Raw genomic sequence first — 18,871 nt, 5'->3', positions numbered from 1 at the left:
GATATCTTACACCCACCAGTGGCCTAATAGCCTACAAATATTCACTGCCTGTGCTCACACATGAATAAACCACTTGGCATGGAAAATTGCTGGAGGTATCAACAGCGGCCAAAACTGCTGTAGCACTTGGAGCTGAGGAGTTCTGGATAAGGGGATTTACTTGAAGTGCTAATTGTTTCTTAGATTTTTCTGTGCATTTCAAAATATCTGCTTGGGGTATGAGCACCGTGCTATACATTTGTATCATTTTCTGTTTCTGTTTAAACTTGCAGCAATTGTGTCTGCATTAATATACAATGGACCATCTCCCTATTCTTGTGCTGTACATGTCCAAAAGACCTCTCTGTCTCTTTTGCTGTAAAATGATAAATAAAAATGATGTTAAATCTCACCTGTTCTATATATAGAAGAGGTTTAATTGTCAATCAGTACTACCAATTCTCATCCGGAATGCAGTCACCATACCACAAGAAAGTTTGTGTTGCTCCTCAGTGATTGCAACATTGGGATAATGTCAGAAATCTAAGTTCTGAGGCATGTTTGAGGAAGTTGCTATATTCCTGCAGGCACTGAGGACACTCAGATGTTCTAGCACAAGAATGCTGGGAGAGGTTGTGTGGTTCAATATTGCACAAGATATTTGCTAATATATCAGAGAAGCTTTTATAATGGTTTTAGAAACTATGCTTTGATATTTAAAAATAATAAAAGAAACATATATTATGTTTAGCTGGTTTTTTACATTGAGAATTAAGAGGTTTCGCAGAAGTCAGTCCGCAGAGCTCTGATCCTTTAGCATGTTTATCAAGTCAACAGTGGAGTCATACAGACCAGAAAGATTCCAGGTTTGGTTTCTTGATCTGTGTGGCACTAGAATTCAATTAAAAACTTGGTATATAAAAAACTGACTGTAAAGCTATTGGATTGCCATAAAAATCCAACTGGTCCTTCAGATGCACTTAGTACGCCTGGCCTGTCTGTGATCCCCGATTCACACCAATGTCTTTGAGTCTTTGCTCTGAAGTAGCCCAGCAAGCCATTCAGTTCAAAAAGTCTGGCTTCTTATGGCAACTGAAGAAAGGCAACAAATTTGACATCATTTGATTTATTATTGTCGCATGTATTGGGATACAGTTAAAAGTATTGTTTTTTGCACGTTATACAGACATACTGTTCATAGAGAAGGAGAGGAGTGAGTGCAGAATGTAGTGTTACAGTTATAGCCAGGGTGTAGAGAAAGATCAACTTAATGTGAGGTAGGTCCATTCAAAACTCTGAAGCAGCAGGGAAGAGGCTGTTGTTGAGTTGGTTGGGACGTGACCTCAGATTTTTGTATCTTTTTCCTAACGAAAGGAGGTAGAAGAGAGTGTGTCCGGGGTTAATTATGCTGGCTGCTTGTTTTATTTGTTTATTGTGTTAGTGTCCATACCTTCTCTGAATGTTTACTCCCCTCATCCTTTTGTGGAATTATCCTGGGACATTAAAAGCACTGATAAGGGAAGATAACATGAGGCTGTGCTGCCAGGAAAATCTTTACTAGGTGTGACCACCATGAGATCAGGATTACAATGGTGCACTTGCAGCCCAAGTATGCAAATGTCTGCCCTTTATAAGCTCTTAACATTTTTGCAATCAATTTTAAGAATGAGTGTTTACTACTGAAGTCAGCAGGTGATCTCAAACTTATTCTGTTGATAATGAAAACAGTTCACTGCATCGACAGCTGCAGCCTCTTATGCAGTAGCCTGCTAGCTGATAATAGAGACTTTTGTAAGGAAGGTTATGTGAGGGAAAAATCCCATAGGCATTGTGTAGATGCTTCATTTTTCCCTCTATCTTAATAATTCTACCCGATGGTAATTGTGGGAAATCAGCAGCAAAATAGATTATTATCACTTCATGAAGCAAGTAAACCTTTTTGCTGACTTAAAGGTAATTTAATTCTCAGCAGCCTGAGCAGGAATATTGGAAGTAATTGGAAACAAGCTCTGATTTCAGGATACATGAAGTTGGTTAACGACACTTTACAGTGTCATCATTACCCATCTATCATTTAGATGTGTAAGATTTCAAATAAGGTCATCTATGTCATTTTACAAAAGGTATTTTGTTTGTTGAGAAAAGAGGGAGGAGTTTCTCACTCATCAGAACAGATGAAAAAATGTCTATTTTCAAAGGGAGCAACAACTTCTGTATGCAAAATGGGGTGCTGATTGGTTGGCAAGTCGACCCCAGTAGCTCAGGATGTTGCCATGGCGAATGCACCAGGGAGCAATTATCTCCCATATGCCTGGGCATATTACTTTTGCCTGCAGAGGAAAGGTTGCTGCATATGTAACTTTTTGCATGCGTATATCAGCTATATTGTGACTAAAAATCTTATCTGCTAGTTGTTGGTGCAATTCTTTGTGATTGTTCAGCAAATGGTAACCAATCACGGAATCGCACGTAACATTGGACATTCATAGAATCCCATAGAATCTCTACAGTGCAGAAGGAGACCATTCGGCTCATCGAGTCAGCACCACAATCTCACCCAGGCCCTATTCCTGTAACCCCACATATTTACCCTGTTAATCCTCTGACACAAGGGTCAATTTAGCATGGCTAATCAACCTAACCCGCACATCTTTGGACTGTGGGAGGAAACCGGGGCACGTAGAGAAAACCCACACAGACACAGGGAGCATATGCAAACTCCACACCCGAGGCCAGAATTAAGAACATAAGAACATAAGAAATAGGAGCAGGAGTAGGCCATCTGGCCCTTCGAGCCTGCCCCGCCATTCAATAAGATCATGGCTGATCTGTCGTGGCTCAGTTCCACTTTCCCGCCCTCTCCCCATAACCCTTAATCCCCTCTCTTATCAAAAACCCATCAACCCGCTTCTTAAAAATATTTAGCGAGGCAGCCTCCACCACTTCAACGGGCAGAGAATTCCAGAGATTCACCACCCTTTGAGTGAAGAAGTTCCTCCTCAACTCCGTTCTGAACTGCCCCCCCTTTATCTTGAGGCTGTGCCCCCTAGTCCTACTGTCTTTTTTGAGCGGGAAGAGTCTTTCCACCTCTATCCTATCCATCCCATTCATCATCTTATACGTCTCAATGAGATCTCCCCTCATTCTTCTAAACTCTAACGAGTACAAGCCTAGTTTATTCAGCCTCTCCTCATAGCTCAACCCCCTCAACTCCGGTATCAGCCTAATTCACGAAATTGAACCTAGGTCCCCTAGCAGCAGTGCCAACTACTGTGTCACCATGCTGCCCCATTGTTACTTACCTGGCAGAGGTGAAACCACGATCAAGGAGGTGGTTCGCCCAGGACGAGGCTATCCCATTGCACTCTGAGTGTGCTGACACCTGCGATGTCCCTAAATGTGGGATACTCGACTGCAAAATTTCTGAGTGTTGTAAGCACAGGTTGTTTGAGTACGGTCAGTACTCTGCTGACTGAATAATCGAACAGACATGCTGTTTGATATAATTCACCAGTTGTTGGGACTTGCAATCTATGTACCTCACATTAGCACTGAAATTCATATATATTATTCATTTTTGTGTTAGTTACTCATCACATATACTCAGGAGTGGGCCAAAGACAACTTTAAAAGTGCCCAGTTTACTTCAAATTACCCTGAAAGGGTAAAAAATTCTGAGAAACAGGTGAAGCTAGCCATTTCACACAACTTGAACGGTGTTTCCCACTAATGCAATGCTGATATCAAGCCTAAAAGATATTTGCCTACCATGCAAATGAGTAGTATAGTGTATGAATTTTAGTGTCTGTGTGATGCCAGGTGCATAGGCCATACATCCTAGCAACTGGTGGTTGTATAAAATAGCACATCCCTTGTCCACAATTGACTGAGTACTCAACTATCCAACCAACCCCTGCTTGCAAAACTCAGAACATTATGTTTAATGTTAGATGTGATTTTGCGAATGGGCAGCAATTTGCTGTGTGCTAAGAACTACACCAGCAACTAATATAAGATTATCATTCGGACTTGCAAGGTAGCTCACTTATGTTGGCATGAAGCTACATATATCCATTTGCAATAACCTTTCCTCTGCAGGCGAAAGGAATATTTCTAGGGAAATTTATTTTTGAATAATATAAAAACACAAAGGCTGGAATTTTTCTGACCCACTCGCTGCAGGAATCAGAGCTGGCGAGGGGTGGACAATGAGAAGGTCCATTGATCTCGGACGGGATTTTACGGTTTGGGATGAGCAAGGCCATAAAATCCCGCCCACAAACTCCCTAGTACATTCACCACAGCAATGTCTTGACCAATTAGAACCAACTTGCCAACCAATCAGCATCCCCTTTTCTCATGCAGTATTAATTATTTCTGCCTTTGAAGTTTTGCATTCTTGCAACTCTTCTGGTGACTGCAAAATGAGAAACTTCAGCAGCATGTCTTTTTTTCTCAGCAGTACTTTCTGTACTATCAAGTGACTATTTTCATTTTTATTTTAAAGGTGGCGTAAAGTGTCCAGTGTGCAGCTTCGTGTATGGTACTAAGTGGGAGCTGAACAGACACTTGAAAAACAAGCATGGACTGAAGATTGTTGGCAGCATAGAGGGAGAAGCCTTAGAGCAGGTACGTATTTATTCTTCTAAAGGTACTAAATATTGCAAGGATGCAGTTCTGAAGGATTCCAGTTGAACTCTACAGATAAATATATAAATATATATATTTTTATAAATATTTTTATATTTTTATAAATATATAAAAAGGAAGAGGCTGGCTAGGGTGAACGTTGGTGCCTTAGAGGATGAGAAGGGGGACTTAGTGGTAGGGGATGGGGATATGGCTGAGGTCCTGAATAACTTTTTTGTTTCTGTCTTCACGGAGGAGGACGTGAATAATTTGCCGGGTGTTAGAGATGGAAAGGTGGTAGGACTGGAGGGTCTTAATGACGTTACTGTTACTAGAGAGGAGGTGCTCGACAGACTGGAGGGACTGATTGTGGACAAGTCGCCAGGACCGGATGGAATGCATCCGAGGGTTCTGAAAGAAATGGCGGAGGTGATAGTGGATGCCTTGGTGGTTATTTTCCAGACGTCGCTGGATTCCGGGGAAGTGCCGGAAGATTGGAAAGTGGCTAATGTTACGCCGTTGTTTAAGAAGGGTGCCAGGCAAAAGGCAGGGAATTATAGGCCGGTTAGTTTAACGTCTGTTGTAGGTAAAATGTTAGAATCCGTCATCAAGGAGGAAATAGCGAGGCATCTTGAGAGGAATTGCTTGATAGAGCAGACGCAGCACGGTTTCGTTAAAGGGAAGTCGTGTCTGACAAATTTACTGGAGTTCTATGAGGATGTGTCTAGGGCGGTGGATAGAGGAGAGCCGGTGGATGTGGTCTTTCTGGATTTTCAGAAGGCGTTTGACAAGGTACCTCACAGGAGGTTATTGCAGAAGGTCAGGGGACAGGGAGTTGGGGGTAGGGTGTTAGCGTGGATAGAGGATTGGTTGTCAAATAGGAGGCAGAGAGTGGGGGTCAATGGGTGCTATTCGGATTGGCGGATGGTGACTAGTGGAGTGCCTCAGGGGTCGGTGCTGGGGCCTCAGCTATTTACCACTTATATAGATGATCTGGAGGAGGGAACCGAGTGTAGGGTGTCGAAATTTGCTGATGACACCAAGATCGGAGGAAAGGCAAATTGTGCGGAGGGTGTGGAGAGTCTGCAGAAGGATCTAGATAGGCTGGGCGAATGGGCCAGGAAATGGCAAATGGAATTTAATGTTGGCAAGTGCGAGGTGGTCCACTTTGGTAGGAATAATGGTAGGAAGGATTATCACTTACGTGGCGAAAAACTGCAGCAGGCGACGGTGCAGAGGGACCTTGGGGTCCTTGTGCATGAGTCGCAAAAACCCAGCTTGCAGGTGCAGCAGGTGGTCAGGAAGGCAAATGGGATGCTGGCCTTCATAGCGAGGGGGATTGAATATAAAAGTAGGGAGGTCTTGCTGCGGCTGTATAGGGCATTGGTGAGGCCGCAGCTGGAGTACTGTGTGCAGTTTTGGGCGCCGTACTTACGCAAGGATATTTTGGCCTTGGAGGGAGTGCAGAGGAGGTTTACTAGGCTGATGCCGGAGTTGAGGGGGTTGAGCTATGAGGAGAGGCTGAATAAACTAGGCTTGTACTCGTTAGAGTTTAGAAGAATGAGGGGAGATCTCATTGAGACGTATAAGATGATGAATGGGATGGATAGGATAGAGGTGGAGAGACTCTTCCCACTCAGAAAGGATAATAGGACTAGGGGGCACAGCCTCAAGATAAAGGGGGGGCGGTTTAGAACGGAGTTGAGAGGAACTTCTTCACTCAAAGGGTGGTGAATCTCTGGAATTCTCTGCCTGTTGAAGTGGTGGAGGCTACCTCGCTAAATATTTTTAAGACGCGGGTTGATGGGTTTTTGATAAGCGAGGGGATTAAGGGTAATGGGGAGAGGGCGGGAATGTGGAACTGAGCCACGACAGATCAGCCATGATCTTATTGAATGGCGGGGCAGGCTCGAAGGGCTAGATGGCCTACTCCTGCTCCTATTTCTTATGTTCTTATGTTCTTATAAGGAGAGGCAATGGCTTAGTGGTATTATCACTAAACTGTTAATCCAAAAACTCAGCTAATGTCCTGGGGACCAGGGATCGAATCCTGCCATGGCAAATGGTGGAATTTGAATTCAATAAAAAAATATGGAATTAAGAATCCACTGATGACCAGGAAACCATTGTCGATTGTCAGAAAAACTTACTTGGCTCACTAACGTCTTTTAGGAACGGAAATCTGCCGTCTTTACCTGGCCTGGCCTACATGTGACTCCAGAGCCATAGTAACTCTCAACTGCTTCCCAAGGGCAACTAGGGATGGGCAATAAATGTTGGCCACAAATATGTCCCACAAATGTTAAAAAAAAACTCGTGGCTACTCTTTACGTATGTATTTTTATAGTCACCAAAGTCCAGTTCTCCTTGCCTAATATTTAGAATTGTCAGTTCTTTTTCTCAATTAAGATGCTGCAACCACACTGTATTGCAAGACATTCTGTATAAATTGCCTCACACATCAAACATATACACCGTATAGATAGCCAGTTTTGTTTTCTATCAGGTGCATCTCAATTTGAATACTGTCATTTTTTGTACTTTCCCTTCTATAAAAGTATCTTGTCTTTAGCTTATGTATTCATCGTTTACTAAACCCGTTAAAAAAAAGCCTGCATTCATATAGTATTTTTCGTAACTACCAGATATCGCAAAGTGCTTTGCAACCAATTATGTATTTTTGAAAGGTCACTATTGTAATTTAGGTTGTAGAGCTGCCAATCTGCATTCAGCAAGCATCCACAAACAGCCATGTGATAACAACTATTTTTGTGATGTTGATTGCGGAGTAAATATTGGCCAGGACATCAGGGATAACTTCCCTGTTTTTCTTCGAAATAATGCCATAGAATCTTTTACGTCCACCTGATGAGATCTTGGTTCAGTGTCCCGTCTGGAAATTCAATTGGACTATCCATTTAAATATTGCGGCTACAATAGCAGATCAGAGGCTAAGAGTCCTGCAGCAGGTAACTCACCGCCTGACTCTCCAAAGGCTGTTTACTATCTACAAGGCACAAATCAGGAGTGGATGGAATACTCTCCCCTTGTCCGGATGAGTGCAGCTCCAACAACACTCAAGAAGCTTGATACTATCCTTGACAAAGCAGACAACTTGATTGGAATCCCTTCCATAAGCGTTCACTCCTTCCATTACCGAAACACAGTAGCAGCAGCGTACACCATATACAAGACGCACTGCAGGAACTCACCAACGTCCCCCAGAGAGTACCTTTCACAACCACTACCATCTAGAAGGACAAGGGTAGCAGAGACATTGGAACACAACCACCTGGTCGTTTTCCTCCAAAAATCTTTTAAAAAGAGAGCCCTCCCAACCTGTGAAGTTCATAGTTAATTATCAAGAAATAAAATAAGACCAAAGAAACCATTGGAGCAACACAATAATGTCTAATATGTTGGTAAAATGTAATGTTAATAAAATTTAAATCTCAGGCAATCTGAGGTGAGACCAGGAAGAAGCTTAAAGATAAACAAAAATTGTCTCACATTGGTTCAACTCAGTCAAAAGGTAGAAATCTTAAAATATTGAGCACTTCCACAGAAATAAAAACAGAAGAAGCTGGAAAAGCTCAGCAAGTTTGGCAGCATCTGTGAAGAGAGAAACAAAGTTAATGATTTGAGTTGGTATGACTTCTTCAAAGCCAATTTAATGTGAAATGTTGCAGCCAATAGCTAAAGTGGCTTCAGCAAGCAAGATTTATTCGTGGGGGAAAGAAGTGGCAGGTCTTACTCAGCTATTGCCTTTTAAAGTACCTGGTACTGGCACTATGTACTAAAATAAGCAAAACTGATTCCTTCACATTTGAGAACATAAGAACATAAGAAATAGGACCTCCCTCTCTAACAGCATTGTAGGTATACCTACATGAATTGGAATATTGTAAACAATTTTGGGCCTCATTTCTAAGGAAGGATGTGCTGGCCCTGGAGACGGTTCAGAAGAAGTTCATGAGAATGATCCCAGGAATGAAAAGCTTGACATATGAGAAGCATTTGAGAAATCAGTGTCTATACTCAATGGGCATTTAGAAGGATGATGGGGGATCTCATTGAAACTTGCAGAATATTGAAAGGCCTGGATAGAATGGACATGAGGAAGATGTTTCCATCCGTAGGAAAGCCTAGGATCTGAGGGCACAGCCTCAAAGTAAGGGACAACCCTTTAGAACCAAGATGAGGAGGAATTTCTTCAGCCAGAAGGGTGATGAATCTATAGAATTCATTGCAACAGAAGGCTGTGGAAGACAGATCATTCAGTGTATTTAAGACAAAGACTGATATGTTCTTGATTGGTAAGGAGATCAAAGGTTATGGGGAAAAGGCAGGAATTGCTTCAGTTCAAGGAGACAGCTTAACAACACCTTCTCAAGGACAGTTAGGGCTGGAACAAATGCTGCTCTTGCCAGCATATCAGATATGAATAATTTAAAAAACACCCTCCTGAATTTGACAAGAAATTGATTTGAGGAAAAAGAGCGATCTATTATAAAAGTAGGTGATTTTGGATGTATTTGTACTTGTGTGCAGCAGGTTCTTGAGGCTTCTCCAGAGCAGACTCAAACACAGTACTTCCACATAACAGAGGGCGAAGAGGATGTCCAAGGCACTCAGGCAGCTGTGGCAGCTCTTCAGGATCTGCGGTACAACACAGAGAATGGTAAGTGAAGGAGTATAACTGAGGGAAATTTTTATAATGACTTCTATCCTACTCTAATTAGAGAGGCAGGGTGGCAGGTTTGTTGTGAATGAGTTTGCTTTGTTTCAATTTTAAACTCATTCAGATATTAGGATAATGCCTAAGTAGGAGTATGCTAATAAGGTAACTACATAGTGATAGGTTCAGAGCATATTGTTAAAGCTGGAGCAGTTTAACGGAGGCACCTGTATCTGTTTTATGATTGTTCTGACTGTGCATGGACATTCAAGAGAATTATGCATTTCAGTTTATAAACATATTTTCCTGGCCATATTTCTCTGTCAGCAGTTATCAATGTAAATTGCAATGTCAATATTTCCCTTTCAGTTTTATCATGGTATTGTTGTAGGTGGTAGCGTGGATTGAGTTTCTAAATTCTTTGTCCAAGATCGTTAGAAAAAGCTATTCTACGAGTATGTGCAAGACCAGAAGCGCTTTATAAATGTGAAAATATACTGCATTTGGAAGTTTAACGATTTTGTGTGGTATAATTATTTATTACTGAAGTTAAGCTGTGTCTGTCTGATGTGGTGATTCTATGAATAAAATTCTCCCAGATATCACATTTAACAGTTAAAAGGCATTGATTCAGCCTCTTGGTGTCTCAGTGAACAGAGGCACCTTTCATGAACCAAATACCAGAAGTTCCCAAATTTGATTGCTTATTTTAGTTGTTGGCAGCATTATTGGGCTCAGTGCCATAAAATAGCAAAGGACCATAAGATATAGGAGCAGAATCAGGCCATTCAGCCCCCCGAGTCTGCTTCAGCATTCAATCATGGTTGTTAAGTTTCTCAACGCCAATCTCCTGCCTTTTCTCTATAATCTTTGATCCCCTTACCAGTCAAGAACCTGTCAGTCTCTGTGTTAAATACACTCAATGACCTGGCCTCCACAGCCTTCTGTGGCAATGAATTCCATAGATTCAGCACCCTCTGGCTGAAGAAATTCCTCCTCATCTTGGTTCTAAAGCATTGTCCCTTTAGTTTGAGGCTGTGCTTTTGGATCCTAGGTCTCCTATTGATGGAAACATCTTCCCCAGGTCCATTCTATCCAGGTCTTTCAATATTCTGCAAATTTCAGTGAGATCCCCCATCGTCCTTTGAATGCCCATTGAACACAGACCCAGATTTCTCAAATGCTTCTCATATGTCAAGCTTTTCATTCCTGGGATCATTCTCATGAACCTCTTCTGGACCGTCTCCAGGGCCAGCACATCCTTCCTTAGGTATGAGCCCAAAATTGCTTACAATATTCCAAATGTGGTCTGATCAGAACCTTATAAGGCCTCAGCAGTACATTCCTGCCTTTGTATTCTGGTTCTCTTGAAATGAATACTAACATTGCATTTGCCTTCCTAACCACCAATTCAACCTGCAAGTTAATCTTAAGAGAATCCTGAATTAGGAATCCCAAATTCCTTTGCGCTTCCAATTTCTGAATTCTGTCCCTATTTAGGAAATATGCCTCTATTCTTCCAGTAAAGTGCATAATCTCACATTTTCCCACATTATATTCCATCTGCCACTTCTTCACCCACTCTCCTAACCTGTTCAAGTCCTTCTGCAGCTTCCCCACCTCCTTAATATTACCTATCTCCACCTGTCCTCGTATCAAGTTTGAAATCAGAGTTCCAGTTCCTGTATTGCTATCCAAAGCACGTGCACACTTATATCAGTGTACATGAATGGATGTTGGATGAGGACAGAGTGGGCTAAGCTGTGATTAAGTGCCTCAGGTTGAACTCAGTTTTTATGTTCAGACTAGTATTGGAATGGTGGAATTGTGAAAATGAATCCAAGCTTCTGGAGTCAAAGGAGAAGAAATTAGGAAAATACGTGCTACTGATTTTATATCTGTGGTTCCTCATTCTTAGGGGATAGGATGGATTCAACAGCTGTGAACATTCTTCAGCAAATTATCGGTTTAGCTCCAGAGCATCATGATGGCGCTGTTGCTTCTGTGGTTACCATGGCACCAGGCACATTAACAGTTGTGGAGCAAGTAAGATTTTTATTTTCTTTTGTATGGAATTAATTCTTGCAGTATTTTAGTGTCAGATATAAAGCTCTACTATTAAACCCAGGGGGTTATAATTGAACAGAAATTGAAGTGGACCAGCCATATATATAATGTAACTACAAGATCAGGTCAGAGCTAGGAATCCTGGAATGGGTAACTCACCTCCTGACTCAGCTCCCCCCATCCTCTCCTCAAACCCCATCTACTACTTTCAAATCAGAAATGTGGTGGAATTCTCTCCACTTATCTGGATGAGTGCAACTCCAATAACACTTAAGAAGCTTGACACCATCCAGGACAAAGCAGTCCTTGTGATTGCTGAAGGAGATTCAACATAGTGGATGTAACCCTGAGTTTGTGCCGATGTAGAACCTCCAGTAAGTAGCAAATATAAGTGGCTTTTATTCAAGAAAGGAGAGATACTGAAAGCAGGGAGCTAGAGGCCAATTAGCCTAACATCTGTCATAGGGAAAATGCTGGAATCAGAGGAGATTAGTAGGACAATTGTAAAATCTTAATGCAATCTGGCAGAGTCAACATGGTTTTCTGGGTCCTTTGAGGAAGGAACAAACAACGTGGAAAATGGAGAACCTGTAGATGTGGCATACTTGGATTTCCAGAAGGCATTTGACAATCATAACAGCTCATGGAGTAGGGGGTAACATATAAGCGTAGATTGAAGATTGATTCGCTAACACGAAACAGAGAGAATGCATAAATGCGTCACTTTTGGGTTGTTAAGATGTAACACCTGGAGTGCCATAGCGGTCAGTGCTAGGGCCACAACTATTTCCAAAATCTATGTCAATTACTTGGATGAAGTGACCAAATGTGTGGTTGCTAAATTTGTTGATGGGACCTAGGTAGCAGAGTAAGTTGTGAAGAGGACATAAGGGTCGGAATTTTACCATCCCGCCCACCACGGAATAAGAGCGGGTGAGGGGCGAATAATGAAAATGTCCATTGACGTTGGGCAGGACTTTACAGTTTCAGAACAAGCAAAGCCATTAAATCCCGCCCAAGGAGTCTGCATAGATTAACTAGATTGGCAAAAATTTGGCAGTAGGAGTATAGAGTGGGAAAATGTGAACTAGTCCGCTCTGACAGGAAGAATAGAAAAGCAATATATTTAAATGGAGAGAAATTGCAGAACTCTACAATACAGAAAGAGATTTGGGTGTCCTGCTTCATGAATATCAAAAAGTATGCATGTATAGCAAGTGATTAGGAAGCTAAATTAAATGTTATTTATTGCAAGATAAAGTAATATAAAAATAGGGAAATTTTGATAGTTGTATTTCACAGAGCATAGGTGACACCATACCTGGAGTACTCTGTGAAGTTTCTATTTAAGAAAGGATATAATTATATGAGAAGCATTACAGACAAGGTTCATGTGACTGTTTCTTGGGATGAGAAGGAAAGGCTTTATAGTTGGGCCTGTGTTCTTTAGAGCAGATTTCCCAAATTCTTTTGGCCACAGAACCTTTTTGACCTTCCAAGATTACTAACAGAACCTCTGAGAAACATTTTGGGTGTGACCCAACATAGCAAAGTGAGAAATGTCAGCAGGAGGCCAAAAACGGGAATCGCAACTGGACTCACTAATGTTTCCGATCCCACCAGTGAAGGGCCATATTAGCGGCGATCATGTATCTCATGCTCCTCCCCAGCCAGCTGGAGGGCCCATTACTTGGCTACCATAGCCAATGGAAGTGGTGGAGGCTGCCTCGCTAAATATTTTTAAGAAGCGGGTTGATGGGTTTTTGATAAGAGAAGGGATTAAGGGTTATGGGGAGAGGGCGGGAAAGTGGAACTGAGCCACGACAGATCAGCCATGATCTTATTGAATGGCGGGGCAGGCTCGAAGGGCTAGATGGCCTACTCCTGCTCCTATTTCTTATGTTCTTATGTTCTTATGTTGTTCCTTTGTTCAAGAAGAGTAGCAAGAATAACCCAGGTAATTACAGACCGGTAAGCCTTACATCAGTGGTAGGGAAATTATTGGAGAGGATTCTTTGAGACAAGATTTATTTCCACTTGGAAATAAGTGGATGTATTAGTGAGAGGCAACATGATTTTGTGAAGGAGAGGTCGTGTCTCACTAACTTGATCAAGTTTTTCAAGGAAGTGGCAAAGATAATTGATAAGGGTAGAGCAATGGATGTTGTCTACATGGACTTCAGTAGGGCCTTTGACAAGGTCCTTCATGGCAGACTGGTGCAGAAGGTGAAGTTGCGTGGGATCAGAGGTGACCTGGCAAGGTAGATACAAAACTGGCTCGGTCAAAGAGGGTAACAGTGCAAGGGTGCGTTTCTGAATGGGGGGTCTGTGGCAAGTGGTGTTCCTCAGGGATCAGTGCTGGGACCTTTGCTGTTTGTAATATATATAAATGATTTGGAGGAAAATGTAACTGGTTTGATTAGTAAGTTGGTGGATTTGCGGATACCAATGAGGACCATCAGAGGATACAGCAGGATATAGACAGTTGGAGAGATGGCAGATGGCGTTTAATCCGGACAAATGAGGTAATGCATTTTGGAAGGTCTAGTACAGATGAGAAATATACAGTAAATGGCAGAACCCTTAAGAGTATTGATAGTCAAAGGGATCTGGGTGTACAGGTACACAGGTCACTGGAAGTGGCAATGCAGGTGGAGAAGGTAGTCAAGAAGGCATACGGCATACTTGCCTTCATCAGCCAGGGCATTGAGTTTAAAAATTGGCAAGTCATGTTGCAGCTTTATAGAGCCTTAGTTAGGCCACACTTGGAATCTAGTGTTCAATTCTGGTTGCCACATTACCAGAAGGATGTTGGAGACGGTACAGAAAAGATTTACCAGGATGTTGCCTGGTATGGAGGGCATTAGCTATGAGGAGAGGTCAGAGGAACCTCTCACTGGAACGACAGAAGTTGAGGGGCGACCTGATAGAAGTCTACAAGATTATGAGAGGCATGGACAGAGTGGATAGTCAGAAGCTTTTCCCCAGGGTAGTAGAGTCAATTCTAGGGGGCACAGGTTTAAGGTGCGAGGGGCAAGGTTTAAAGGAGATGTACAAGGCAGATTTTTGACACAGAGAGTGGTGGGCGCCTGGAACTCGCTGCCGGGAGAGGTAGTGGAAGCAGATACGGTAGTGACTTTTAAGGAGCACCTTGACAAATACATGAATCGGGTGGGAATAGAGGGATATGGTTCCCAAAAGGGTAGGGGGTTTCAGTTAAGTCGGGTGGCATGGTCGGAGGGCCTATTCCTGTGCCATAATTTTCTTTGTTATTTGTTCTTTGTTTTTATACAGCAACTGATTAGGAAGCCAAATTAAATGTTGTTTATTGTAAAGCAAACGTAATATAAAAATAGGGAAGTTTTTATAGTTGTATTTCACAGAACGAGAGGACACCACGCCTGGAGTACTGTATGAAGTTTCTATTTAAGAAAGGATGTAATTGCATGAGAAGCAGTACAGACAAGGTTTGTGTGACAGTTCCTTGGGATGAGAAGGAAAGGCTAAATAGGTTGGGCCTGTATTCATTAGAGCAGCTTTCCCAAATTCCTTTGGCTACATGTGGAGCAGTCTGATGAGGGCCCCTCTCTAAATTGCATGCTGCTGCTTGGCTGCCATAGATCAAAGAACAAAAACAGCCCGGGAAACAGGCCCTTCGGCCGAACAAGCCCACGCTGCCATTTTAACACTACCAGTCTCCCCTCTACCCATGACCCTTATCTATGCTTATGGCATTTCACATTGAGGGAAACTAATTTAGGGACAATTTATTACCTCCAATCAGCATAATAGCACATCTTTGGGGTGTGGGAGGAAACTGGAGCACCTGGAGAAAACCCACGCAAGCTCAGGGAGAATGCACAAACTCCCACAGACACTGGCCCAAATCCATGTGTCTGCATGGCAAACAGTGATAGTCACTGAGCTGTCGTGTTGCCCAGCATCTGATCCAGTTTAAGCACACACGAACAACATGAAGCACTAGGCTATTCTCGAACATCCAAGAGCAGCCCTAGTACGACCCATCACGTGTATGCCCCTCATTGGACAGCAAGGCGGACCGACTTAAAACCTGTGAATTAAAAGAGAAAAACATTAGTATCATTCCACATCCTTTTACATTACCAGGGACGTCCCAATGCTAATGAACCTTATTTAAAACAATCTCCTATGTCCTCCCATCTCCAACCCACTCATATGCCTGTCTAAGTAACTCTTACTACCCTGCAGTCATTGTGGAACAAGTGCCAGGAAGGCACAGAAGGTACCAGGGACCAGGGTTCAATTCTGGCCTCAGGTCACTGTCTGTGAGGAGTTTGCACTTTCTCCTGTGCCTGTGTGGGTTTCCTCTGGGTGCTCTGGTTTCCTCCCACAGTTCAAAGATGATCTGTAAGATTGAAAGGTGAAAACATGGCAGCATCATCGGCACAAACAGGACCCAAAACTCTGCATTTCTTGTTAAGGTTTCACCCCTCATCTCTGTTTGAAACAATGAGCTTCACAGCATTTTTCGAATGTTATTCATCAGCCTGATGTACTGTGGAACCCCTGGGGATATTCAACCTCAGAGGTCCATGGAACTTAGTTTGAGAAATCCGGCATTGGAGATTTAAAAAAATGTGAGGTGATCTTTTTGAAACATCTGAGACTCTGAGGAGACTTGAAAGGATAAATGCTGAAATAATGTTATGGGCGAGACTAGAACCAGGGTACATAGCTTAAAAATAAGAGAGTCATCCATTTAAGACAGAAAAAAGAATTGTTTTTCTCTAAGGCTCATTAATCTATGGAATTACCTTGCCCAGAGAGCAGTGAAAGCAAGGTCACTGAATATTTTTAATGCTGAATTGAATAGATTTTTGACTGACAGGTAAGCCCCAGGATAACAGGGGTATTGGAGGTAGACAGAAGTGTAGAGACTACAATCGGATCAGCCATGATCTTATCAAATCCTGGAGCAGGTTTGAAGGGCCAAATGACCTACTCTGCTCCAATTTCATACGCTGATCAAGTTAATGGAGCTCTGGCGCTGTGAAGCAGCAGTGCTAACCCCTGTGCCACGTGCCACTCTTGGCTCCCATTGTGCATTGTTAAAAATAAGGAAGAAACTTGCCACTACCAAGAGGAAGATGAAGACAACATTACCATTTTCCTCACATTTCAGTGGGGCCTATCAAGCACAGCACAAATCTAAAGTTAAGGTCCTCCTCCAAATTCTGTGTTTTAAACATTGTGCATGGCCTTTAGGTGACCCAATACAGTTGCATGTAAGGACGTACCAGTGCCAGTTGTAACTGAAAACTTACCCTTCACTGACTAGGCTTACTCAGGAAGATTGACTACTTAAGTGAAGTACGCAAGAGCTACTACTACCTATTGTTGTTTTGTGGTCTGGAAAGAGTTAGCACCTTTAGAAGAGGAAAGATGAAAGTTGAAGGAGATGGAGAAAATTTAAGAAATATAGCATTCTATTGCTAGCTATCTCTGGGGTAGGAAGTTGTGTAAGTAAATTACACTCATCCTTTCCTTTTTGGTTGCTTCCTTACCTTCAGGCTGAGGATGAAACAGCAGGCAATCACACAGTGATGATCCAGCAGGCCTTGGAGCAAGCTTCAGTGGAACTTGGCGAGGGACATCATCTGGTCGAGCAAGTCGTAGTCTCCTCTGATGACGTAGAAGGGATTGAGACAGTGACTGTTTACACTCAGGGTGAAGAGACATCTGAATTCATTGTTTACGTACAAGAGGCCGTGCAAACAGAGGAGCAAACCACAGAGCAACAAGTCGAGGAACTGTAACTGCTTCCATCAGTTTTAACCAAGGCTTCAACTGGTTGGAACAAAAAGGCACTAGCACCCCTGTTTCTAGTTTGGATAAAATAATGGCAATAGGAGTGGAATCAGTGAATCCAGTTCAGGTCAGAGTGGCAGCAAATAACCAAACAGAAATTCTCCAGAAAAAGGAATGATTGTGAATAGATTTCCTTCCGTTACTTCACTTTTCTAATTTGTAATTAACTTTTCCCCCAGTCTATACGTACACTTTCCTGCTGCCCTGTCCCCCACTTCTCTGTCCCACCCCTCAACTTACCTTCCCAGATCAATGCTTCTCTTCCAGGTGATCAGGAGCAACAAGTTGGCTGAATCAAGGGACAGTGCCCTGGATACCACCCGAGATGGTCAGGAAAATCTGTGTAGTCAATCATAAGGGAGGGAGAAAGGGCTTCTCAATTTTCCCTAATACTACCTCCTGTGTGGACATTTTAGGGGGTGCAGCAGGGAAGGGAAAATCCAGACTGGAGAAACTCAGGAAGCCCAAAGCCACAGACACCTGACAGTTGAATTTACGTTTCCTTTCTGCTATTTTTGTTTAAACTGTAGTTTCCCCCAGACAACACCGTGAAATACAAGTCTATTTAGATTACATGCTAAAAGCAAGATTTGTGTGAAGATTGAGGAAATTTTTAATTTATTCAATGTGGGTAGTGACTCGGAACTATTTTCAGAACCTCATACCTCCTGGAAACCAGTTAAGATATATTGGAATGTCATCAGATCACAGATGGGAGCATGTTAAACTGATTTTCTTTTGTGCTATAGGCTGTGAATGAAGTATCAGTGTGACAGACACATTGAATAAAGAAACAAGGCAACATGTTTTTGTGTAATAACTTCTAGTTCTGAATTTTATGAAGTAGATAGCATGAATAACAGGAGAAAACTTGCAAATGCTGGAATTCTGAAATAAAAACTATAAAAGAAACTAGCTGCTGGTGGAGGGGAGGAACTGGTGCTAGTGTGCGATAAAGAGCATTTGTGAGTGTGAGAGAGAGTGTGAGAGTGCATGGGAGTGCTTGAGGGAAAGAGAGTGAGAGTGTGTGTGTGAGAGAGAGAGAGTGTGTGTGAGAGAGGGAGAGAGTGTGCGTGAGAGGGAGTGCGTATGAGAGAATGTGTTGTGAGCGAGAGCGTTGTGAGAGCGAGAGTGCACACGAGAGAGAGCATGCGAGAGAGTGTGCGTGTGTGAAGGAGTGTGTGTGTGAGAGAGAGTGTATGAGAGTGAGAGTATGTATGAGAGAGAGTGTGTGTGAGAGAGTGTGTATGTGAGGGAGTGTGAGAGAGAGACTGTGCGTGAGAGAGTGTGTGGGAGAGTGCATGTGTGTGAGAGAGAGAGAGCGTGTGTGTGAGAGTGTATGTGTGTGTGTGAGAGAGTGCTTGTGTGTGAGAGAGCGTGTGTGTGAGAGAGAGATTTTTGAGGTTGGACAGAGAGAGGACATGTCCCCTTTGTGCTCTGAGTGTATGAGTGAGAGTGACTGTGCGTGAGAAAGAGAGACTGTGGCCAGGATTTTCCACATCCAAGCACAGAGGCGGGGAGAAATACAATCACAACTATGTAAGCACAAGGACGGTGGTGGAAAGAACTGTTGGCCTGCTGAAGATAAGGTTCTGATGCCTGGACTGATGGGGGATTGTCTTGTAGTATCTGCCGGAGCAAGTGTTGCTGATCATTGTCTGCAGTATT

At 42.7% G+C, this 18,871-nt stretch overlaps 1 protein-coding gene and 1 non-coding gene across 9 annotated transcripts in view; both read left to right on the top strand.

Annotated features, from left to right (window-relative positions):
* The window catches only part of zfat (zinc finger and AT hook domain containing), a 213,970-nt gene extending 195,889 nt beyond the window's left edge, over positions 1–18,081 (top strand). For 7 of the 8 annotated variants that reach the window (XM_080194577.1, XM_080194576.1, XM_080194573.1 and 4 more), the window contains 4 exons: positions 4,487–4,608; positions 9,160–9,289; positions 11,205–11,332; positions 16,906–18,081. In XM_080194577.1, coding sequence (XP_080050703.1) covers positions 4,487–4,608; positions 9,160–9,289; positions 11,205–11,332; positions 16,906–17,151 — 626 coding nt within the window. In that variant the 3' untranslated portion in view covers positions 17,152–18,081. The remainder of the gene's footprint in view (positions 1–4,486; positions 4,609–9,159; positions 9,290–11,204; positions 11,333–16,905) is intronic. The other variant, XM_080194572.1, reaches the window with a different exon arrangement.
* LOC145347134 (U1 spliceosomal RNA) lies at positions 3,274–3,437 on the top strand. The gene has a single exon (XR_013887789.1). It is a non-coding gene; the product is annotated as a U1 spliceosomal RNA (small nuclear RNA).
* Positions 18,082–18,871: the final 790 nt, after the last annotated feature.

This window comes from Carcharhinus amblyrhynchos, chromosome 8 (assembly GCF_965287045.1).
Source record: "Carcharhinus amblyrhynchos chromosome 8, sCarAmb.v2.hapA, whole genome shotgun sequence".
NCBI classification, from domain to species: domain Eukaryota; kingdom Metazoa; phylum Chordata; class Chondrichthyes; order Carcharhiniformes; family Carcharhinidae; genus Carcharhinus; species Carcharhinus amblyrhynchos.
Note: the sequence above shows the minus strand (reverse complement) of the source record. Positions and strands in the feature narration are given on the sequence as shown.